The sequence below is a fragment of the Coturnix japonica genome, chromosome 9 (genome assembly GCF_054131305.1).
Source record: "Coturnix japonica strain WE chromosome 9, WE-NBRP24, whole genome shotgun sequence".
In the NCBI taxonomy this organism is placed as follows: domain Eukaryota; kingdom Metazoa; phylum Chordata; class Aves; order Galliformes; family Phasianidae; genus Coturnix; species Coturnix japonica.
This window is the reverse complement of record NC_140671.1, coordinates 28,313,691-28,337,519: the sequence shown is the minus strand read 5'-3', so window position 1 is coordinate 28,337,519 and position 23,829 is coordinate 28,313,691. Positions and strand designations below refer to the sequence as shown.

General features: G+C 43.5%; 2 protein-coding genes across 18 annotated transcripts in view; both read left to right on the top strand.

Annotated features, from left to right (window-relative positions):
- Positions 1 to 14,502, top strand: part of KIF1B (kinesin family member 1B) — a 76,771-nt gene extending 62,269 nt beyond the window's left edge. For 15 of the 16 annotated variants that reach the window (XM_085509003.1, XM_015882381.3, XM_032448835.2 and 12 more), the window contains 13 exons: positions 680 to 764; positions 1,027 to 1,132; positions 4,447 to 4,561; positions 5,101 to 5,234; positions 5,692 to 5,753; positions 6,051 to 6,196; positions 6,435 to 6,674; positions 6,844 to 6,915; positions 7,458 to 7,579; positions 8,311 to 8,460; positions 8,936 to 9,128; positions 9,372 to 9,490; positions 9,953 to 14,502. In XM_085509003.1, the coding sequence (XP_085365129.1) occupies positions 680 to 764; positions 1,027 to 1,132; positions 4,447 to 4,561; positions 5,101 to 5,234; positions 5,692 to 5,753; positions 6,051 to 6,196; positions 6,435 to 6,674; positions 6,844 to 6,915; positions 7,458 to 7,579; positions 8,311 to 8,460; positions 8,936 to 9,128; positions 9,372 to 9,490; positions 9,953 to 9,995 (1,587 nt within the window). In that variant the 3' untranslated portion in view covers positions 9,996 to 14,502. The remainder of the gene's footprint in view (positions 1 to 679; positions 765 to 1,026; positions 1,133 to 4,446; positions 4,562 to 5,100; positions 5,235 to 5,691; positions 5,754 to 6,050; positions 6,197 to 6,434; positions 6,675 to 6,843; positions 6,916 to 7,457; positions 7,580 to 8,310; positions 8,461 to 8,935; positions 9,129 to 9,371; positions 9,491 to 9,952) is intronic. The other variant, XM_085509010.1, reaches the window with a different exon arrangement.
- A 676-nt stretch (positions 14,503 to 15,178) lies between these two features.
- PGD (phosphogluconate dehydrogenase) lies at positions 15,179 to 23,027 on the top strand. Of its 2 annotated transcripts, XM_015882385.3 has the most exons (13): positions 15,179 to 15,246; positions 15,599 to 15,674; positions 16,098 to 16,277; positions 16,413 to 16,478; positions 17,653 to 17,771; positions 18,480 to 18,549; positions 18,883 to 19,017; positions 19,176 to 19,365; positions 20,894 to 21,024; positions 21,119 to 21,252; positions 21,548 to 21,647; positions 22,041 to 22,163; positions 22,743 to 23,027. In XM_015882385.3, exons 1-13 carry the CDS (start codon positions 15,239 to 15,241, stop codon positions 22,860 to 22,862), a joined length of 1,452 nt encoding a protein of 483 aa, XP_015737871.2. In that variant the 5' UTR covers positions 15,179 to 15,238; the 3' UTR covers positions 22,863 to 23,027. The 2 variants fall into 2 exon arrangements, with proteins under 2 accessions (XP_015737871.2, XP_085365141.1); XM_085509015.1 differs by lacking the exon at positions 18,480 to 18,549.
- Positions 23,028 to 23,829: the final 802 nt, after the last annotated feature.

Below are 23,829 nucleotides of genomic sequence, written 5' to 3'. Positions count from 1 at the left end.
CTTTCCCATACAGCTGTCTAATGATAGCTGTAGGGTCAGTCATCTTTCAGGCTGAATTTAGTCTGTTACCTTTGAGCACTGTGGAGAATGTTTGACCCCTGGTATAGTGCTGTTTCCTGTGATTATCGGTGTGCATTCTAATCATGAAAGATGAAAGTATTAAAAAGCAAGAACCCCTGAGACCAGCTGAGCCTCCGGTGTTCTCTAACTTCTGTACCAGGATCACTGAAAGAGCGCATGGACTTAATTTCATTGTTTTTTCTTACTGCATGTGGCTGTAAGACAGATCAGGACAATGACCACATCCCAGTGCATTTTAAATGTTTGTAATTAATCACAAATATTACTGTAATAATCCTTAATAATAATTTGTCTTTAGCTGGGTTTGAAGGACGGTTCTACTTCAATCTTGTTCATAAGCTTATTTTGTTTTTCTCTACTTTCAAATTCCCAGTTCACTTTCAGAGACTTTACTGCTGACTTTGCACTTACTCTCTTCCTTACACAGATGCGAGCAACTCTTTAACTTGGGAGTAATGGTTGCATTCTAATTATTTCCTTAATAAAACAAAGAATTTTGATGTATGTGTTTTTACAGTGTAAGTGCAAAAGAGATGATAGTGTGTGTGAGGTGGGGGATGCTTCCCCAGTGTAAATTCTTGGTTTTGAACTCTACCAGGGCATCCAACGTAGAATCACAGTCACCATTATCCACGAGAAGGGCAATGAGTTGCACTGGAAGGATGTACGAGAGCTGGTGGTTGGTGAGTGCGTTCTGCTTTCTGTGGTGTTGTGTGAGGAAGGAAAAGTACTAATGGGAATTTCTCTTTAAGTCTTTATCTGCTGTCTTAATGAGTTTTGGAGGTGGGAAGAGTTGGATTTTGACAAAGATCTAGAAGAAAAACTTAAATTGTGGAGTTTCCACTTTAAGCTGCTGCTTTAATTTCAGTCTGAAATGAAAACTGGAAAAATAATTTATTTCTGTATTTCAAGATTTAATTGATTTCTCCCTTCTCTCCTTATCAGGACGTATAAGAAACAAAGCAGAAGTAGATGAAGCTGCTGTGGATGCTATTTTGTCTTTGAATATTATCTCTGCAAAATACCTGAAGTCATCTCACAGCTCCAATAGGTAAGTGTGTAAAGAGACTCTTCTTAGCAGGAGTCTAAAATTCCTTTGTGAAGGATTGGTGGAATGTTTGGAAAACTGTGGATGTTGCTAATGGTGAAATGCAGAATTCTTTGGGCGCAGGGTATGCAGGCAGAGAATGAGTGTTACAGTAGTTTCTAGATAGAGCTGAAGTCAGTTCCTCTGCATAAAAGATATTCTGATAATGCATTTGGATGACTTTCCACTTGTAAGGACAGTTATGGGAGGTAGAAAAGGGAATGGCTTAGGAGAGTCTCAGAATTCAGGCCAGAACTTGTAAAATGACATTAAGGCTTGTTGTTAGGATAAAACACTGTAAGAAGAGCCATAGTGGAGGGGTACGTTTATGGCTGCATGAATGCCTGTATTAATCCTGAAACAAGCATATGATGAATGAAGCAAGAGCCATGCCTTTTAAGTTTAACTTCATAGCTTATGGATTTATAAAGTTGTTTTATGAATTGACTCAAGTTCTGATAAGGTGATGTTTGTTACTGCACTGCAATCATTCAGGCAACAGTGGGGCTCCACTCTGACATGCTTCTGGATGCATATATCTTCTCATTAGGGTGCATGGCTGTAAAGATCAGTCAGATTCCTTGTTGTTTTGCTTCAGTGTCTGTAATGACGGGCAGTGAAGCAGAGTGTTGTGTTGCTGGCAGAGCCTCTTCCTGCTCTGACGTAACCAAGTCACTTGACAGCTCCGTGGCTGCACTTAGCTGGTGCAAAGCAGGAATATCTCTGAAATGCATCTGAGCCTTTCTAGAGGGAAAGGGGTTGTCTGGGAGCTGCAGCTGTTGAGTTCTGGAGGCAGTATGCTTCCAGGCAATGAAACGGCCTCTAATTTCCTTTTCCATCAGAGGCTTGGACTTTGAAATATCACTGCAATATTAAAGGTGGGAGCAGGATGCTGCTCCTGCCAACCAAATGTCTTCCTGCCACCTAGTGTCTGTGAATGTGATGGGATTTTTAGCAGTTATCCCTTACCTCCTTGTAGGATTGGGTATTTTACTTCTAGTGTATTTGAATTAATGAATCAGTATCTCTGGGACTTGAGGATTTCCAATCTGATACTCCTAGGAATGCAGTGGAGAAGTGCTGTACCATCTGTACTCCAGCAGTTTCAAGAAACTCTTGCTTAGCTCTGTGTGGTGTGAGATTGAAGCTCTCATTCTTGTCTTATGTTTGTTCACTGTCCACAGACTTGTTTTATGGTGGTGTTTTAGTTTTGTCAGCTTTTTCCTCTCGGCTGTTGCTTGTGTTCTGCTTTTGGCTGCACTAACCGAAGCTCTTTCTGTGTTTTTACAGGCTCTTTCTTGATAAGGATATGCCTAGGTATTTTCTGTTTGCTTCCCTTGCACATAAAGATTCTTGAAAACAGAATGCTTTATGTATTTTGTATTGCTGCCATCTCCCTGTTAGTTAATGAGTTTTGTTAGCACACACCTTAGCTCCTCTAGAAGTGGTTCTTCTCCTCCTGCCCCGTGTCAGGGATTTATTCAGGTAAAATTCAGTAAGGAACATGTGAAGATAAATTTTCCTTCACAAACAATAGGTAGCTCCCACCACTGAGCTATTCTGATCCTCAGAATGTAGTGTTACAGTGTAGTCCCTATTCATAGTCCTTGCTGTTCTCCTCCTTTGTTCTGTACCAGAACTAGATTTGGAATTTCTTACAGTCTTTGGCTCTGTAATGCTTGCAATGAAGCACCAAGGCAAGAGCTGAATGATTAAGTTACTTGAAATTCCATCTCACAGTTGCATTGAACAAAAAGCTGTGGCTGCCATGTGACTGGCATTCAGCTCCACTCTGAGGTTGGATTTGCATATGAAATTTAACCATGTGGTTGCTACTTCTTCGTTGACCAGTTGGCAAAGAAGTGAGACATTTAGTAGCTGCTCAGACTGGATTCCTCTTTCACCTTCCAGGTTTTCCTATGGATCACAGCCAAGCGTGCAGGCTGCACAGCCTTGGACAGTGTGCAGTCTGCTTTCTGTGTTCTGCCTTTTTGACAAAGAGAAAGCTAAAGTCTTCAGTGCTTTCAATTGTGCTTTTTTTTTGGTGTTTAACTAACACCAAAATCCACTTAACAATCATTTCTGACTGTACTGGTTCCTTTCACATGTTTCTCCTGTTTCCCATGCTTTGCTTTTTTCTGTGCTCCATTTTACTCCTGATATTATTTGCTATACTGTAAAAGGTTTGCTCACTTCCATTTCTTTGTCTCTCTTTGTGGCTATTCTAGCAAGTTCTGCTTTGGTTAGACAAGCCTGTGTATATTTATCTTCCTGGCTAGACAAAATCCAATAGAGTATCTGTCTCAAAGCTGTGTTTGACTCCAGCTTGACACTGATCCAAAAGGCACCATTTTGCTAGAGGAACACTTAGTTCTGTGCAGCTTAAGGTTTATGCCTCCTTTGCTGTAAAAAACAAACTGAAAAAGGTGTTGTATCCCAGAATGCCGTGATCTTTTTCCAAAGGAACATAAATGAAATCAGACCCTACCTGTGAGAAAGGAGGGAGCTTGTTTTCCAAAGCCTCTGTTAGAGAGTACAATTCTGACACCATATATGAGGACTTGGCTGTCCTTTGTGTGATGCTGTCTCTCACTTTTTACCTGAACAGATGAGCATTCCTGATTGCTGCAGTAGGACTGTGGGAGGCTTCAGCTCCTTTTTTGCCATGTGCCAAATCGAAGAGATTCCTTTTAATAAGTCTGTGTTACATCTGCAAGTTTTTACTTGATACTATTAGGGAAATGGAAAGAAAGCTTTATTGCTTTAGTACACAACAATGTCAGTCATTCAGATTTGCTATCAGAAGCTGCTGTTCATCATCAGAAAGATCTCTTCTGCTACTAAATGCCAGTCCTATAATATGGTATAGGGCTAAGGCTGCTGATATAAATAAATCTTCCCATGCACTTTGGAGGCCCATCTAGGCTGAATTGCACCTGAATCAATAGAAAGAAGCTCTGTTTGTTTAGAAAGAGTCTTACTGCTGGCTGCCCTGTGGTGTTATGATAGCTTTTGTTCTCTTCTACATTCCTGCCTTTGTCTTTCATGTGATTCTTTCTGAAAACAAGCAATGGAATCTTATACCAAACTATCTGCAGTAGAAGTAAGTAATCCTGAGAGAGAAGAGGGCTGTTTTTGCTTCAAGTATTTGTGTGCAAACCACTGTGGTCAGTAACAGTTGTGTTGGATGGTGGTGCTGAGGAGGAGCGTTGCCTGACCAGTGAGAGGGGAGGGGTGCAGAGATACTGTGCTGAGCTCTTGCTGTGCTTTTGTTCCAGGACTTTCTATCGTTTCGAAGCAGTTTGGGATAGCTCTTTGCATAACTCCCTTCTCCTCAACCGAGTGACCCCATATGGAGAGAAGATATATATGACCCTTTCTGCTTACCTGGAGGTTAGAATTCTTTGCTTTCTTTTCTGCTTGCTACTCATGCATAACCACTGGAAACAGCAGGCAGTGTGTATCTGAGACAAATGCCTGTTGGAAGTGAAATCCTGAAGCCAGTGGAGGTCTGTATTCATTTTCTGAGAATGAAGTGGAAAAACCTATTGACAGTAACATATTGAAGTGAAGGCATTACTGCATCACAACCAGTGAAGTGAAACAGATGACCTTGTTACCTTTCTGTGCCTCATTTTATCTATCTTTCTATCTTAAAATCATTCTATGTACTACCAGTGCTGCAGACAGTGGTTCCAGCCCTTGGTTTTCTGTGTGAGACGCTGCTGTTCTCTGTAGTACAATTACTTCACCCACAAGATGCATCAAAATGACTTTAACAATTCTCTTTCATGAAAGCACATACCAAAAACCCCCCCAAACACCCAAACAAGAATAATTTCAAGAAGCTGCCCCACTAAAAAAGGGAAGTTGTATAACTTAGCATAGCTGTCTGCAGACATTCATTCATTCTTCTTTTTTTTTTTTCTTAGCTTGACCATTGCATTCAGCCTGCTGTTATAACAAAGGATGTTTGTATGGTCTTCTATTCACGTGATGCCAAGATCTCTCCACCACGATCACTGCGCAATCTCTTTGGCAGCGGCTACTCCAAATCTCCAGATTCGTAAGTGGAGTTGGTGATTCTGCTGTTTGGTGTTAGATGCCATGGGGAGGGCATGGTGAGAAGGGCTGCCTTAGTTAATTGTTCTCCAGTCTGGCTTTGAGCTTTTTTTTCTCGCTTGCATTTCAGTGAAACTCTCAATTTCAACCTTTTGTCTGAAGAGCTGGGATAAGGGATCCGTATTTCAAGCCTGCATATTTGTGACCCTGATCCCAACCTGAAAGCAGCTGTTGCAATGGCAGCTTTTAAGTGGGGGGGTGGTTAAAAAAAAAAAATAAAAAAAAAAATAGAGGGAATTGCCATGTTTAGAGATCTTGCAGCATGTCCTGGCTATTTTATGTTAGATGTAGTTCTAGAAAGGACTTATTCTTCAACTTCTGCTTGGGGACACAAAACTAAAGCTACCCTACATTATTTCTGAAGAGAATATTTTTTTTCTCCTTTGTTTTCTTGTGAACAGCAATCGGGTGACTGGGATCTATGAACTAAGTTTGTGCAAAATGGCAGACACAGGAAGTCCCGGTAAGCAGCTGTTACCAGGTGTAAATGTATGAGAGGTAATGTGAACTGAAATCTTACAGTACAATTCCTAGGCAGAATGGAGTAAATACTTCTGCCCTGATGGAAAACAGTTTCTGCATTTCATAGAAGTGACAGAACATTGCCTTTCCATTAAAAATCCACCTCAAAATTTTTACAGGCTTTTGCTTTTAATTGGACTAGGCAGGAGTTTGCATTTAATAGCAGTAAATAGAAAATACCTGTGCTTTCCCTCACACTGTGTTTCTAATAAGCGTGGTGTTATCTTTGACTGCTCAGGAATGCAGAGGAGGAGGAGGAAAGTCCTGGATACATCTGTGGCGTATGTGCGTGGAGAAGAGAACCTGGCAGGCTGGAGGCCCCGAGGAGACAGCCTCATTTTGGAGCATCAGTGGGAACTGGAGAAACTAGAGCTGCTGCATGAGGTGTGTGAAGAGAGCAAGTGAAAGCAAAAGGGCAACTGTGTGTCTGAGTTTGCATGTAGTGTAGATACTGCCTGACCTTCTGAGCTGAGCAGTTCCCAAATCTGCGTTTATTCTCAGAGTTGAGATTTAAATACATTCACCTATGGAGTAAATGTTTACTTGCATGAATCTTTTGAGAACACGTGAGAACGAAGTGGCTGTAAACCAGGATCAGATACTCATTTCTCTTCTTTTCTAGGTGGAAAAAACCCGGCATTTCCTTTTGCTTCGTGAAAAGCTTGGTGACAGCATCCCCAAGTCTCTGAGTGATTCCTTGTCTCCAAGTCTGAGCAGTGGAACCCTCAGCACCTCCACCAGCATTTCCTCCCAGATTTCCACCACAACGTTTGAGAGTGCTGTGACACCCAGTGAGAGCAGTGGCTACGACTCAACAGACATAGAGAGTCTGGTGGATCGTGAGAAAGAGCTGGCCACCAAGGTATAACATAGGAGAAAAGCAGCAAGGGTCTGAGTACAGTTATAAAGCTGAAGTATTACGAGCTTCTCAGACATTCTCTCAGGTTGCCAAGTGTGGCACAAATTGCCTTGTTCTAATTTCCCTGAAAAGGTAAAATTAAAATGCTTTTCTTTGTTTTTCCTCCCCTCAGTGTCTGCAGCTTCTGACTCACACTTTCAATCGGGAGTTTAACCAGGTGTACAACAGCATCAGTGACTGTAAGGTAAGGACTTCAATCAGTTCAAATGCTGTGTTTGTAGAACAACAACACTGCGTTTGTAGATTGTGGGATCTGTTTATAGTATGAAAAGATTGAACGTTTTGTATTAGCTCCCTTTAAATGCAGTCTGTTTGAAGTACTTGGCTATTCAGTATCAGGTTCCAGAGACTACTGAAGGCATTTAGAAGTGATGTGAACTTCTGGATCATCAGCAGACTGGAGGTGCTTGTATAACTTTATCCACTTTCCCTATGCAAAAGTATATATCAGCTCTTAAAAATAGTGGCAGTAGGAATGGGTGACACCACGTGGCAAACGAGGCAATCTGATAATCTGTTGAGGAAGTCAAAGTGTGAGTAACTAGAAATTAATAGCAAGCTGGGTGTACAAAACTGAGGTGGAATGTGGCATTTCACATGCAGAATGCTCAGGCAATAGGAAAGTATTTGCATAAAACTGTAATAAATCCATCTGTGAGTTAAGATACAACAGATTCAACAATGGCTGCCAAAACCCCCTCTGATATTTTGTGTTTGTCCTTGTAGTTGTCTGACATTTCTCCCATTGGACGGGACCCATCAGTGTCAAGTTTCAGCAGTGCTACCCTCACACCTTCATCTACCTGTCCTTCTCTGGTGGATTCAAGATGCAATTCAATTGATCAGAAGTAAGTACAGGATATGGATAATAGAAATACTTCTTAGTGCACATAAAACTCTTCGCTGTTGTTAGTTTTTTCCCCATTTCTCCTTTTCTCCACGTTTAGATATTTCTCTGTGTAAAACTGTGCCTTGTCATTTGTAGTCACTACACAGTTATTCTCTTCCCACTGTTTTCTACTTCTGAGATGTTTTTATGTGGTTGTCAGATGTGTTGTTCTGAGGACCATTGCATCTTTAACAAGTGGAGTCCATGAGCATTTCTGCTTTTTAGAGGTCTTTTAAGAGACCTGTGAGCAGTAACTCAGAATAAACTCATTTGGCCAATAATCTTTTTCTCAGCTGTATCTATAGATGATCTTTCTGATGAAATTGGAAATAACCAGCTTTGTTCTCTCTCTGTTTAACACCTGTGAGAGGAGTATGAAGTACTGCATCAAACTATAGTAAGAGTTGTTTCTGTATTGTGACTGCATTTTATAAGAGAAATGAGGCAGAAGTAGTTGGAAGCTGGTCACTAGCAGTTACTGCTCGTCTCCCTACAACAGTTCATTCTACACATTGGAAGAGAAATTATGTTTAATATTGTACAGAAGGCTCCCAATGTTATACAAAAAGTTTGAACTGGAAGATGAGGCTCACAAGACAGGCTGGGTTGTAGATGTGCTTTAAATTCCATTGTCAGATTCTTATGCTTTTTGTGATTTACTTTTTTTGACCTTTTTTTATTCATTTAAAGGACACCAGAAGCAAATTCTCGTGCCTCCAGTCCCTGCCCTGAGATGGAGCAGTTCCAGATCATTCCTGCAGTAGAAAATTCTTATCTTGCCAGAGCTGGAAAGAATGAATTCCTGAATCTTGTTCCTGACATTGAGGAAATCAGACCAGGGTATACTTTCAGTTCTAGTGACTGTTATTGTGGCTTCCTGCATGTTGTCACAAGGGCTTTTGAGATTTACTCCTTATTCCATTTGGGGATGGTAAAGAGCAAGAGGAGCAGGATTGGTGAGAGTTATACTGATACTTGATGTCTGAGGAATTCATTCCCTGCACCTCCTAACTCACTTTATAGTGGCTTAAATGTAATGTTTTTTTTACCATCAAAACTGTGGCTAAGAGTCACTGAAATAGAGGTCTCTGTGGGTCCTTTCTCTGTCAAACTTTTAAATGGTTCTAATGGCAAAATTCATATTTCTATAGAAAATCTTTTATTTTTGTCTGCAACATTAAGAAAATATTAGGGACCAAGTCCTGTGTAGTGTTTGCAGTTCATAGAAGTACTTGGTAGCTACATTCTATAGGGGAAAATGTATTCATATTTATCTGTGGTGATTTTTTTTTCTTTGGTTTGTTTGTTTTTCCAGCTCTGTGGTGTCAAAGAAAGGATACCTCCACTTCAAAGAGCCACTCTCCAGCTCCTGGGCCAAGCACTTTGTGGTGGTCCGCCGTCCCTATGTTTTTATTTACAACAGTGACAAAGATCCTGTGGAAAGAGGGCTCATAAACTTATCCACGGCTCAGGTGGAATACAGTGAGGATCAGCAGGCAATGGTAAAGGTCAGTCTGAGAGCAGTTGTTGTCTTACATGTAGAGCAGGACCGTCACTGCTGGTAGCAGCACATCCATAATATCCTGTGGGTTGTTTCTGGTCTGCAGTGCATCTCTATTTTAGAGATCCTGAAAATGGCCATGAGACTTAAAGGAAAGACCTTAGGTCTTGTATATTTTAGAAAACAGGGATTGTGCATCAGTTTCAGTGTCTGTACGCTCCGTTATTTTAAACTGTCCTCAATGTTGCAGACACCCAACACCTTTGGTGTATGCACAAAGCACCGTGGGGTCCTGCTCCAGGCCATCAATGACAAAGACATGAATGACTGGTTATACGCCTTCAACCCACTTCTTGCTGGCACGATACGGTAAGAGGCAATTCCTGAGCAGGCAAAGAGCTTAAAAATCGTCCTAAATAAACAGGCAGATGGTTTGTCACAGAATTGAGCCTCGTTCTGAAGAAACTGATGGGGTGGTTGAGCTGAAGGGAGGCAAAGAAAAGAAAAAAAAAGTTGAAGAAATGTAGTGGTTGTTGCTACTTTGGCTTGTGATGTTCTTAATACACACCTGTAATTTGGACACACTGTTACTGCCCAGTGTCAAATGTTACTTAACAGTGCCTTAGAAGAACCTGTCATCCTTCAGAGGAGCACAGCTGAAGAATGAACGGTCTTTCTGTTTATAGATCATGATAGTTTTTACTCTCTGAACTTGTGAAGTAAGCTGTGACTGTATTAAAGTGCAGAACAAAAGATGGAAAAACTCTGGGGAAGGGAGAAAAGTCCACGGCCAGAATTCAACAAATGGTTTTTCACTTCTTTCTTGTGCAGGTCCAAACTGGCTCGAAGACGGACAGGCCAGCTGAAGTACTGAGTCCATGTAATGTTCTCATCTGTTCTCCCTAACTCCTATTCTGATAGATAAAGTGTTACCTCTCATTTTCTCTTTGTGATTCTTGACAGTTTCTCTTGTATGTAATCCTGTGGCTTAACAACCCCTACCTTCCCACCTCCTCCATTGCATTTTCTAGATATTCTTAACACTACTTTGTTTCTTTTCACTTGTGCAGAGAATCCTACTAGTAGCATGTGGCCAAACAAAAAGGAGGAAAAAAAAAAACCAACCTGATTATGCACGACTCTAAAATGGAAAAAAGTGTTTTTTCCTGTAACAATTGTTTTTTCATTCCAGCTGACCTTCTGGTGTCTGTCCCACTGTACATTGTTGTCTGTCTGGAATGCTGCAGGTTTTTCATTCGATTCATGACTTGGCAATAGTCATTGGTTCCCTCAGGGCAAAGCGCTAATGCCAGGGAAAGATTATTCCTTCTATGTAGACATTACCCAGTCAGGAACTGCAATAGCTCCTCAGGCTTTCCAGCCTCTGATTTAAACTCTTTTGAATGCTGACATTGGATAAAACTATCTGGGCAGACTGGATTTTGGACTTGGTGTGAGTTTTTGAGCTCTCTGGGTGTAATGGGCTGGAAGGAAGAAGGGAAGGAATCTGGAGGGGCTGGCTGCAGTGATCTGCCTTTGCATGTTTGCTGTGGGTGCGCAGGTGAGCAGTGCTTGCCTCTAATTCTTCCATTAAAGTGCTGCTCCACCTTTGAGCTGAGCAGACAGAACTAATGTGAGGAAAAACAAACCATATTTTATTAAGTAGAATCCCTGAAGTTTTAGATACTCACCCTCACGTTTGATGCAGGTGGAAGGAACCAACGTGGTTCCCTGGAGCCTTTTCAGGAGGTCACCACAGGAGGGCAACATCTCCCCTTTCTGCTCTTAGTTCAGCCTTTCTAGTTCCTGTAGTGACAGTTCTCACTTCTTGGAAGACATTTACGCTTGTAATGGGTTTGTTAGGGAAGACAGCTCTTGGGCATCCTGCAATGCCTGCTTTATGCATGCATCCCATTCCTGCAGTATTCAGCTGCCATTCCATCTGTCAATGGGGAAAAGTAATCCACTGTCTGCAGATTGCTTTCTGAACCTTGCACTTGCAGTATTCTTCAGGGAACAGCAGGACACTTCCACTTCCTCTTGGAACAATTGTTGAATGTCTCTTAATCAACCTGCTGCAATTTTCATCAGCTAACATCCCTAATGATGGTTAATTTCAGAAATAATCCTTCCTTGAGGACAGATCAGGTGGACTTTGATCCTGGTCAGTCTGGTGTGACAGTTTGCTTCTTGGAGATCAGCTGGGTGGTGTTGGTTCTTGACCTGCAATGGAAGTTATCTGGGGCAGAGCGTTGCTCTTTGCCTCAGGAAAGGAATGCAGAATGAGTTTCCTTTCTAAGAAGTGAACTCATCTTTCTTTCTTTTTTCAGTTTTAGGGGGGTTGGAGGCTTTTGTTTGTTTTGTTTTCTGTGTTTCAGACTGTTCTGCTGTAGTTTTGTGACTCGGGTGCTGGTAGGGCAAGCTGTGATCCTGGGCAAATGAACCAGGATTTCACCCAAACTTACTCTTGGGTAGAGATGAAAGGGTTTCATTACAGTAGGTACATCCATGGGGGGAAAAAAATGTGACTCCAGCTCAGGAAGGTCATTTTAATTCCGATCACTTGTTGCCAGGTCACCCCATGCCTTGGGGCTTCTGTGGCCAGAAGTATCTGTGGGACTGCCATCAGCTCAGCAATATTTTTTAAGCTTTGTGGGTTTTTCATTTAATAAAATGCAATGCGTGCTGGGACCTCCTAAAAGCACAGCTGGAAAGGGGAGATGGAGTCTGACACTTGCTAGGGCATATCCTTATTTATCAGTGTAGTGTTGAGGTTAAACAATGTGCTCATCCCATCTCCTATGGTCCTTGGATTTATTTCAGAACTGGAACCCAGAGTGACTGTGTGTCCTGGGCACCCAGGAATGTAGCAGAGAGGATTTGTTTTGTTTCGTCGTGTTGAGTGTGTGTGACTCTCAGTACAGTGGTGACAGTTGTTTGTTTTGCAATGGACGATAAGCACTTGCAGTATGTGGCTAGTAAGATTGCTAGTGCTGGAGCTGAGCTGATCTCAACGTGCATTGAGAATGAAGTAAACTGATTTTAAGCACTAAGTTGTTACTGCCACCATTGCCACTGTCTGCCATGGAGGTGGAAGCAGTCTGAGGAGGACTGGCAGGTCAGTTGGTGGTGTTATGTGACGCACTGAGAGAGAAGAATGTTTGCTTTTATCTTTCTTTTAATCTAGAAGAAATCTAGCTTTCTAAGTCTTTGCTTTGGATAAACCAGAAAGTGAACTGTGGGTAAATAAACATTGCATAGAAACACGATTAAAGGATTGTCCTTTGGAAACAGGGAAGGGACAGTTGCTTACTTATACAGAGCTGGAGATGCTACAAGTTGTATTACATAAGGGTGTTATCACTGAGGACTCCGAGCAGCTTCTAATGACTTTGTGTCTGTGTGGATAACGGGTCAGCAGAAGAACAGGGTTCTATTTTTAATCATCAGCATCTCTTAGAGCTGTGTAATCTTGACAGAATCAGTTCTTGTGTAGAGTTCAAGTGGGCATTTCTGTTACTGGGTCTGACCGAAACACAGACGTTCACCAATTACCAAGACATTGGTTTCCCTACTTCAAACTGGATGACTGAACTGAAATTATCTGCAAAAGGAAAGCAAAGCCAAAAGAGAAAAAGTAAAAGGGGGAGGGGTGGATTTCTATTCACTTCCAAGCTGTTCTGATGTAACCCAACAATTAGGGAAATTCTGTTTAGAAACGGAACACAAATGGGAAAATGTGCCAAGCTGACATTGAACAACCCACTGCTGGTTACTGCTGGGTGCTCGTGGAGTCCTGGAGTCAGACAGCTCCCAGGACCCACCTGCTGGGGGTCTGCCAGCCCCCTGAGCAGAAACCACTGCTAAACCTGATGTGTTTCTTAAACAGAATTGGGAGTGAAACTGTGCCACAATTTGGGCTTTTTTTGTGTTCTTGAGTAAATGGGAGGAGAAACGGCCCCATGAAAACCCTGCTGTTTGTTACTGAGCTTCCTGGGCATTTTTAAACGAAACCTTCTATACTGTATTTTGGAAATGCACTTTAAGTACCTGCTGAAAGAAGATTCCTGTGTTCTGGGCTGCAGAAGGGATTGAATATTATTTCCAAACCACTGAGAACTGTTTTCTTTTGCTAGTGTGTTATTTGCTAGTTCTTCTTACTGATCAGCAAGATATTTCAAAGCAAAGACTTGACCTTTTGCTGCTTGTTACCTAATTTACAGGGATTTAATTTTATGTAATGTAATGTATATTTATACATCTGTAATTAATTGCACATTAGATGAGAAAGAGGATTAGCTTTAGAATAACAGCTGTTGGTACCCTCCAATAACGAATACTGCCTATGCATTTGCATCTTCCTGGTACTCTTACACAGCCTCAGTTTGTGTTCGTTTATACCGTGGTGGTGTTTCTGTTGAACACACAGTTGTTCACCTGCTGCTCGAAGGAAGGATTTTAATGCTGCTCTGGGATGGTTTTGCTGAATGTACTTGAAAATGGATCTCTAAGGTGTGCGTTGCATCTCTCCATTGTGGTTAATAACATCGACGCGTGGTCTGAACTGCACTGTATGTAGCAGGAATGTATTAATTTTGTGCTTCTTTAAGAACATCTTGTGTTTGAGAACAGGATGGAGATATTTTTGTTCAGAAGGCCATTTATGCGTTCTAAGTGTTTGAAATCCAAACGAGTCCAACTCGAACCGGATGGTTGTGTCCAATGTCAATTGGAACAGCTTTTAAATTAACAGGAGCAGACGCACACGGTCAGAAAACGGGGGGCGTTGTGGTCCTCCCTCTCCAGTTCGTACTGTTGCCGACGTAATGCTCTGATCCTGAGCAGTGCTGAGCTGCCTCTTGCTCACATTGAAACCCAGAGCAGAAGCAGAGGCAGTGATGGTGATCAGCGCTTCCCAGGGTCAGCTCTTAATTTCCCACTTTGCTCGTTCATCCTTCACACGCAGTTGATAAATGTTCTTGATTTGGACATTGCTGTTGCACTGAAATACATGTTTTCTTTGAATTGCGGCTCTCATTTCTGTTCACCCTCTCCGTACACAAGGTATACAAGGTATACGCTGTATAAGTGGCCTTCTCGAACAAATCTCTTTGCAAACTGATTTCATCCCAGCGAAGGAGTGCATCAGCAACACTGTACATTAATTTCAGATTTTCATTTTCATGTTTTATTTTGTAAATATCTGATGTTTGGAGCTTGAGTATACAAAATGTAAATATAGTTCATGTATTTGTACTAATTCTGATCCATTTGCTGTATAGCCTTAGGTGTGCAACGCAGATATTATCTAACTGTGTATGGTAACCTTGCACCACTGAGTTGTTAGTGAACGAGGTGAAACAATAAAGGTACAACCAGTGCGTCTGTTGTTGTTCTCTGCTATTCTCTGCAGCCTTTAAGTAGCATTTAGAGCATCAAAAGCTGATTTTGTTCAGCATGTTAGAAGCTGCAGCAGTGCTGTGTGCTGATCAGAGGGTGCTGGACAACAGGAGTGAGGGAACTGCAGCCACCTTGTGCTGAGCTGGGGCTGCATCCCCTCCTGCCCTCAGCTCTTTTCTCTCCTTTTCCCCTGTGGTGCTTGCGGCGCTGATGGCAGGCGGTATTTTGGCAATTAATGCCGTTTAATTAAAGGAGAGTGGAAACAAGAGCCGCTCAGCACCCAGCCGGCCCCGGGGTGGCTGTTGGCTGCCAACGTCTGTGGGTTTCTATGCGGGCGGGCGGCCGCCTGGAGCACAATGTGCGGCCTCTGCCGCCCTGCTGCGGGTTTGGCTGCCGAGGAAACCTCTCCGTCCGCCGGCAGCGCTCGGCCGTGCCGCTCCTCAGCTGCCCCCGGGGGCTGCTGTGCTGCTGTTCCTGTGCTCGGCTTCGGGGCTGTCCCGTCCCACATCCGCCTCTTTAATCGGCCGACCCGCTCTGCGCTGCGCTCCTCAGGCCTGAGCCGTGGCGCCATGGGCGGGAAGGCGGCGCTGGGCGGGACCGGCCAATGAGCGCGATCCGCCCCGCCCCGCGCCGTGCTGTGCTGTGCTGCCGAGGGACGGAGCGGAGCGAGCGGCGGCTGCAGTGAGAGCGACTGGGGGAGCGGGGAGAGCCGCCGCCATGGCAGAGTGAGTGCGGACGGGGCTGGGGCTCTTCTCGGCTGCCTGCGGGGGTGGCCGTGCAGCCGGGATGCGGTGCCGGCATCGGGGAGCGGCCCCACCGAGCGTTTGAGGCGGCTCCGGCAGCGCCCACGGCCTTACTCCACATCCACAGGCCGCTCCGGGTGAGGGGGAGGCAGCGGGAAGGGAGCCGGGCTCTGTGGGGAGCCGGGCGCTGTGTCGGCCCGCGGCCTCTGCCCGGGTTCTCGCCCCGAGCCGGTCCCGGAGCAGAACTGGAATAGCGCCTGGTGGGATGGAGGCGGGCACGGTGCGCCCCGGGTCGCTGCTGGCGCCTGACGCGTGTGGTTCTCCCCATTCCCAGAGCTGATATCGCGTTGATCGGACTGGCCGTGATGGGTCAGAACCTGATTCTGAACATGAACGATCACGGCTTTGTGGTGAGTGAAAGAAAGCGTCGTGCACAAGGGCTGACTCAGTAGCTCCTAGGGCCGGAGCTTGGCGTTTTATTTTTCTTCTTGTGATGCCCTAATGAATGGCGTTTCCTCCTTTTAATCGTAACCCCAGCTGCCCTTTGCCCTGTTCCCGGAGAGATGCAGCCTGACGTGCCTGTACTCGGTCAGCTGCCTGGTGCCTTGGCTGTCTACAAGTGCATTTTCTCTTAAGTTTGCTTTGGGCTTGGCCATTAACAAAAGGCTCCCGAGGCTCTTGCAGTGACATGCTACAGGGATCATCCCTGCTCAGCATCTTTGTGTGGAAGCGGGAGAACACGTTATGTTGAACCTTGTTTATGTAACCTGTAGCCTGAGCTCAAGTAACCTTTCAGCTGGCAGCTTTATTAACTTGTTTTCTTACTCCTCCAGGTCTGTGCTTTTAACAGGACGGTTTCCAAAGTGGATGATTTTCTGGCTAATGAGGCCAAAGGAACCAAAGTGATCGGTGCTCACAGCCTGGAGGAGATGGTCTCGAAGCTAAAGAAGCCTCGTCGCATCATCTTGTTGGTGAAGGCTGGAAGCGCAGTGGATGACTTCATCAATAAATTAGTGAGGCAGATGTTCTTTCTAACTGTCACTTCTCTGTCTCTTGGGGAAGTTTCCTTTGGAAGATCTGAGTTGTTTGTCAGTATTGAATCTTTGAGTCCAGAGAAAAAGGCAAAACGCTGATTTATTTTTTTGTAGGTGCCGTTGTTGGAGGCTGGGGACATCATCATTGATGGTGGGAATTCTGAGTACAGAGACACCACGGTGAGCCCGATTCCTACCTAAAATGGATGGCTGAAATATGCTTCCCATGGTTCTTTCTCCTCTGATCATGAGAACAGTTAGTCAGTAAGATACCATCTTCCCTGGGGAAGGCCAGGCTGAATTCTCATTGTAGAACTGAATTACACAGTCTATTAAAAAGCAGTTTGGGTAGTAGTTAAAGACTGTTCTGTAAGTGTATCTTAAAGAAATTTCCCAGATCATCAAAGTTTATTTTTATTGATGCCTTATAAGATGTGGAAAGGTCTTAGAAAACATCTTGTTACGGTCTTAAGGAGCATTCAGGGAGATTAGAAGATCTGAGGACATTTATTGAACTGGTTGGGAACTGCCAGGGTCCTGAAATGCAGGTTCTGAAGTGGTGTGGACAATACTGCACTAGTTATTGTGTCTTATTATGTCTCTGTCCTATGGGACTGCTGGGAAAATGCAATAAGACTGAATAGCTTCTTTGGCTGGCTTGGTAACCAAAGCAGGACAGCAGTGATTTGGTTCTTCAACCTTTGTTTCCTTTTTTTCTTTAAGGCCTATGTATGAGCAGGCTGTTCCTTAGTGTGTCTGGGATCACTGTGTTAAAAATGTTGCAAGTAATTCAGTGTTTCTGCGCATTGGAGGGGTATTGCTATCAGCTCTTCTGCTTTTGCATTCTTATCTTGGATAAGCAACTTGGGCAATCAGAGTGAAAAACGGGTCTTAAATGAGGTTTAGTACTTGGAGAGCTTGCAGCTCTGCTGATGAATCTCAGGCTGTTTCTCTCCTTCTCTAAGGGAATTAATTTCCCATACGGTTATCCATGATTGCACCTTTGCTCCATAAAGAAGTCAGCAACTTGGGCTTATTCTGCCTCCCTCGTATCTCAGCACACAGCATGTGTCACCTGGCACTTAATCCGGAGGTGTTTCCAGCCTCAGTACTGTGCTTTTCTACCTGTTGGTTATGAGGAATTTGTTCTCTTGGCATGACTATTATATGAGGATCTGTGTCAGAGCAGCACTGAGTTTCCTAATGTTCACTTCTGAGTGCACACAAGCACTGTCTGAAGTTGTTTGACTGCATGTCTAAAGCAGAGTTGAAAGCCTGATTTCAGGACTGATTTATTAACCTTTGTAAGGCTCTGCTATTAAAAGATGTAAACGACTTTTTGTTGTTGTTCCAGAGACGCTGTAAGGATCTGCGGCAAAAAGGCCTCTTATTTGTTGGGAGTGGTGTTAGTGGTGGAGAGGAGGGGGCCAGGTATGGCCCTTCACTCATGCCAGGAGGATCCAAAGAAGCCTGGTAAGTGTGAGCTGGGGGAGTCTTCAGACCGGTCTGCAGCAATCGTTCAGTTCACATTGAGAGCTGGAGGAAGGAAGGAGGAGGGGTGTGGGTGTGGAGAGAACAAGATCTGTTGCCATCTTACTTCCTCAAGGTTTGATATTTCTCAACGTAGCTGCAGTCACCAGACAGTGCTGCATTTTTTTATAGCAGGAATAACGAAGTCGGGTTTTTCTTTCTGGAATTCACAGGCAGAGAAAGCTGGAGGGAGAAACATAGGGGAGGCAGAAAGTATTTCTTTTTGAATTAAAGCAAAATTCCTGTGTGTTGATTATGAAGCTGTGGATCATGCTGGATTCTTGTAACTATTGAACAGAACACGACTGCTTCAGCTCTGCCACTGACGCTCTTGGAGTATGAGCCTATATTGTAGCCCAACTTAGTTTCCCCATCCATAAAATGGAGAAAGTAATATTTGAACACCTTCAGGCCCATTAAGTCTGCTCAGTACTTTTAAATGTATGACGTGGTCTGTCCCCTTTTCTTGCAAACAGTCTTGAGTTCTGGGAAAAACATGCTCTATTTTGTGGCACTGCTGTGATGTGTTGTCAGCCCACCTGCATGTCCTCATCCCATTCCTACAGAAGGATGCATCATACAGATGGAATTTTCTCTTGTGGTGGTCGTCCCCTCTTCTTGCCTGCTGAGCCCTGTTATTTCTATCCACAGGCCACATATCAAGACCATATTTCAAAGCATTGCTGCTAAAGTGGGATCTGGGGAACCTTGTTGTGACTGGGTAAATATTAATTTGATACTGCCCTTAGCCTGTGTAGGTAGCTCCTGTGTGAAATGCTGTCAAAGCTACCCACGTTGCTGTGTGGGTTTTCTGGCTGCCTGCCTTCAGTTCAGATTGACCAACTCTGAGATGTTACCCAATTCAATGGGAGAAAAGTGTTTTATGGCTGGGTCGTGTGGTGGGGAAGCAAAGCAAATCTTGGTTACCCTGGCAGTGTTCTCTGTTAGGACTGGGCTTGTGAAGCTTTATTAGAAGGAATCCATAGGTAGGTATTCAATACTGAAAATGGTGACTGCAGTATTACTGATTTTTCCTTTTTGTATTTCATGACAGGTAGGAGAGGAGGGTGCTGGGCACTTTGTGAAGATGGTGCACAATGGGATTGAATATGGAGACATGCAGTTGATCTGTGAGGCCTATCACCTGATGAAAGATGTTGTGGGCATGGACCACGATGAGATGGCACAGGTGATCTGCAGTGTTTTAGTGTCTTCCCTTCCTGAGCCGTGCTGGCTGGCTGCACGTGATAGAGGCAGCTGGACTTGGTTAAAGCTGCTGCATGTGTGTCAGCTTCATTTCTCTGACTTGCGTGCATCTATCTGCATGTATTTTCTCTCCTCTTTCAGGTATTTGAGGAATGGAATAAGACTGAACTGGACTCTTTCCTCATTGAGATCACAGCCAATATTCTCAAATTCAAAGATAAGGATGGCAAATACCTCCTCCCAAAGATCAGGGACAGTGCAGGACAAAAAGGCACAGGGAAGTGGACAGCAATTTCTGCCCTGGAATACGGAGTCCCTGTCACTCTCATAGGTAAATGGCTCTTTGATTGAGCCTTGTCTTTCCTAAAAGATACAAGAATGTACCTGCTGCCATACAGCCCTAACGCTGTGCTATCTGCACTTCTCTCCAGCCTGGCTCAGCCTTGTGACACAGGAGTTGTAACGTGTTTGCAACCCTTTTGGAATAATCTCTTATCCACAGGGCTGAGGTAGGCTTTCCCTTTGAGTAAATTAGATGACTCAGTTGTTTCTTTGCTCTCAGGTTGGCTTTATTTTTCTTCCTTTCTCCCTTCTTTTTCTGTTGCCTGAACGTTCAAGTCCTGTTTCCTTGGAAGATAAACTGTATTCAGTGTTCTTAGAAGAGGAACTGGAGCTGGGAGAGAAATGTGGTTGCATTGCAACAATGTATTTTTACAAAGCAAGCTTTGTAAATGTTTCTTGTGTTCTGCCACAGTTAAGGACTGCCTTGTAGCATTGAAAAACAGTTTCTCACTTGCACTGTTGCGAAGTTCCTGGGTTTAGCGTTTGTGCAAAGACTGAGGGTGGGGAAGACACTCCCTGGTTAGTCCTGCCCAGTGCTCGGGTGCTCTGTTGGGTAATGATCAGTGGATAAGGAAGTACACGCAACAGTCCTCCTGCAAACATGGCCATTCTTAGGGCAGTTTCAGTGTGACTATTGCATAAGCATGACTTGCAGTCTTCTTGTGAAGGCAGAGTCATGCTACCTCTGCTTTTTCCCAGTGCCTTCCTGTTCTTCCTTTTCCTCCTTGGCCACAGAAGGAAGTTTTTGCAGAAATTGAGAAGAGTGTGTTCTGATTTTGACGCAGTCTGTTAATCCTGCAGCAGGGAGGATCCAGCGTCCCGTACAAATGGGATTCATTCTTCTGGTGTTTTCACAGCTGTTTTTAAGGAGGAAGAAGAGTTCAATATGAAAGCTTTCTTTTTCTTTTATATCACTTTTATCCTTTTTAATTGCTTTCCCCTTATCAGACTCCGGAAAGAAAACTATTTTTATTTTTATTCTCATTTAACTGCGCTATTTTCAATTGCAAACAAGTACAGCATAAAGCAGCATGATTAGAAACAGACTGAGCCAGATCAAGAGGTTGGCATTCAGGTTTACTCCTTAGGAGCTGTAGACTCGCCTTGGCTCTCTCCTTAGCCCTGGAGATGATGTTCACTAATCTGCTTAGTGGTGTTATTAAACCATCCAGTGGGCTTCTGAAAACTGATGTTGTGAAGCCTACTGGATTTATTGAGTTTATTTTCTCATATAAGTCAACTGCTTTGTTCAAATCTGCTGATTTGATTTTAGACGTGTTTTCTGGGAGTTTTCTTTGTTCATTTCAAAGCTGTGTTGTCCAGTATTTACCCAGTGGCTGTGCTGGCTGACTGATCCCTCATAACACAGCTGAAATAGTTTGTACGCTTCTTTCCACATGGCTCTGTTTCACTGTGAGCTGTGGCTCATCATTCAGTGGCAGTCACTATGTAACAGGACATTACTTAGACCTTAGAGGTGGTACTGATCTTAGTAATCTGTTCTTTCCTACCCAAAGGTGAGGCTGTGTTTGCACGGTGCCTGTCGTCCCTCAAGGAGGAGAGAGTGCAGGCCAGTAAGCTGCTGAATGGGCCTAAATTGACTCAATTTAGTGGGAACAAGAAGGCATTTCTTGAGGACGTACGCAAGGTGAGATATCATGTTTGCCAGAGCTGCTGATCAGAACAAGTTGTGGATGCTGTAAACTTTGCGGGATTCACTTCTATTATTTTGTTTGTTTTAGGCCCTGTATGCTTCCAAGATTATCTCCTATGCTCAAGGCTTCATGCTGCTGAGACAAGCAGCCAAAGAATTTGGCTGGACACTGAATTATGGTGGCATTGCACTGATGTGGAGGGGAGGCTGCATCATCAGAAGGTAATTGAGATGAAGAGATGATGTAGTTGCTGAGGGGTGAAGAGGAGGCAATTTACTTCATGCAGTTCTAGACTGAGAAGCCTAGAGATAAGAAAATCCATGGAGTTCACCTGTTGGTGGGGTTCTGTGAGTCTGTTTAGTTGGCATTAGACATCACAGATGACACCAGTTTTCTGGTGGCTTACCCACCCCAGATTGGCATAGGCTGAATCAAGTCTTGGTACTGTACTTTGTGATTCCAGTCCATTGTAGAAAGGTACACAGTTTGATTTCTGGCTTGTATGTGTTCTCTTAGTGTGTTCCTGGGGAAAATCAAAGACGCTTTTGATCGAAACCCTGAACTTCAGAATTTGCTGCTGGATGATTTCTTTAAGACAGCTGTAGAAAAATGCCAGGTGAGTTTCCAAGGAAGGAAAAACAGAGTTTTTTGACATGCCAACGCTGGTGACCTGTCCTTCGAAATACCTACAAATGCTGCTTGCCTCTATTTCATCAAAAAGCTGAAAAGTGGAAGGGCTAAATGAAGAAAAAGGGATTTGCAGAAATGAAGAAAAAGGTTTTAGGCAGAACTAAAAGCAGATTGTCTGGCCAGCAAAAAAAAAAAAGGCTGATCATTAATAACTCCTTTTATTGAAGCTGTTATTTTGGATCAACCTTTTTGTGTTAAATCAGGAATGTACTGCTCAGATTTTGTATAGTGTGAAATTGCACACGGTGTTACAGTGGAATGGTGGATGCGCTCACACACACATTTCCCTCTTTCTTTTTTTCCTCCCCCTCTGCCCCAGGACTCCTGGCGACATGTAATCAGTACTGGAGTCCAGCGTGGCATTCCTATGCCCTGCTTCACCACAGCACTTTCATTTTATGATGGATACAGACATGAAGTGCTGCCAGCTAACCTGATCCAGGTGGGTGCCTGAAATAGTGTGGTAGATCTTCTATCTACTGAAATATCATCATGTTATTATTTAATGGCTGATCTAAGGATTGTGATGGCAGTGGTCACTTCACCACTGTAAATAATACAGGCATTGATTGCCTAATAAACTTCAAAACCTGAAATTCAAGCCAATAAGATGCTATGAGATATCAAGCCATAGAATGCAAGGGGCAGTGGTATGACAGTGCCTGGTGTGTGTTAGGGTTCTGTCTCCATACAAGGGGTAATGGTGTTTTTGGATCAGAGTGTTTTGTTTGAAAAACAAGCAAACATATCTTTAGAGTTCTGGCTGTATGTACGTCTTTCAGGTTTGTACATGTCAGAAAGAATACAGCTGTCTTTCTGTGAAACTGCTGATTAATATATTTTAATAGAAGTTTTGTTGTAGTCTTGCCTAATAATGATGCAATAGTGTTGAATGTCGTACCAGAGTCAGATTTCATTTCTTAAATCCATATGCTCATGTCTCAGTGTGAGCCATCTGCAGTACTCGTATGACTGTCATGCTCATGTGTCTTTGTTTTGTGTGTGTGTGTTCTTATTCTAGGCTCAGCGTGATTACTTTGGTGCACATACATATGAGTTATTATCGAAGCCGGGTGTATTTATCCATACTAACTGGACAGGCCATGGAGGAAATGTGTCCTCTTCTGCCTACAATGTCTAATGGAAATATTCCCTCTTGAAGCTGAGATACTTCAGATCTCAGACATTCCTCTGTGAACGCCCCTTTTTACTGTACTGTGTTAGAACTTGCATTTGCACACTTTTGTAATAACTTGTGGATATATTTCACCTATATAAGAATGCTAAATAAACCTGCTTGGACGTATGTTGAGATTTTAGTTTATTTTCCTTAGCTGCTGGCCAAAAATGGCTGGAATATCTTTGAGCAAAATTGTAATGTGCTAACACTTAATGCATTTCAATGTGCTAATATATTTATTGTATTATAGTGCATAAACTCATAGAATCAAGATAGAGAAGCCTTCATTTCAGTAATTGCTAAAGTGGAGAGTGGCAGACAGTCAGCACAGTAACGCTGCGTGAGATCCCAGGAGGTAAAAGAATTTTTCTTCTTGTTGGTTGGCAGCAGGCAGCAGCTGGGTTCTTTAGATTGATTTCTGGGTATTGAGCTGCATGGGGTCCTGCACATTCTGAACTGCTTCTTGTGAAAGGATGAAGGGTGGGATGGGGAGCTTTGATACGGATTAGAGGTGTCAGGACAGGTCTGGCTGTCAGCAGTGGTTCTCTGTGCAGCTGCAGTTCCCCATTGATACTTCCTAGCCATGTTGTGCCTCCTCCTGCCCCAGGCAAGTGAAATAACCTGCAGTAACATGCAAGATTGGCTCAGTTTTTCCTCTAATCCCATCATTTTAAGGACTGTTGAAAATTCACCTGGGTACTTGCACCTTTGTTTCGCAGAAGCTGTCATGCATTATGTTTTAAGCTGTGAACTGATGGATTAATTTTGTGCTCCCTTTAGCAAGCTCAGCAACTGAGTGTCAGTGTGATTTACAAGGGATTGCTTATGATTTAAAGCAACTTTTTGCAGCTTATACTGTGAGATCTCGGGGTTCTCTGTAACACCAGTGTGCTATTGCAGGCACTGGCACCTGAAGTGCTGTGGGAGT

Excerpts from the sequence above, each read along its gene's own strand:
- PGD (XM_015882385.3), top strand. Across the intron at positions 16,278-16,412 it reads ATGACTTCATCAATAAATTA|GTGCCGTTGTTGGAGGCTGG; the intron begins GTGAGGCAGATG and ends ATTTTTTTGTAG. Across the intron at positions 21,253-21,547 it reads GGAGGCTGCATCATCAGAAG|TGTGTTCCTGGGGAAAATCA; the intron begins GTAATTGAGATG and ends GTGTTCTCTTAG.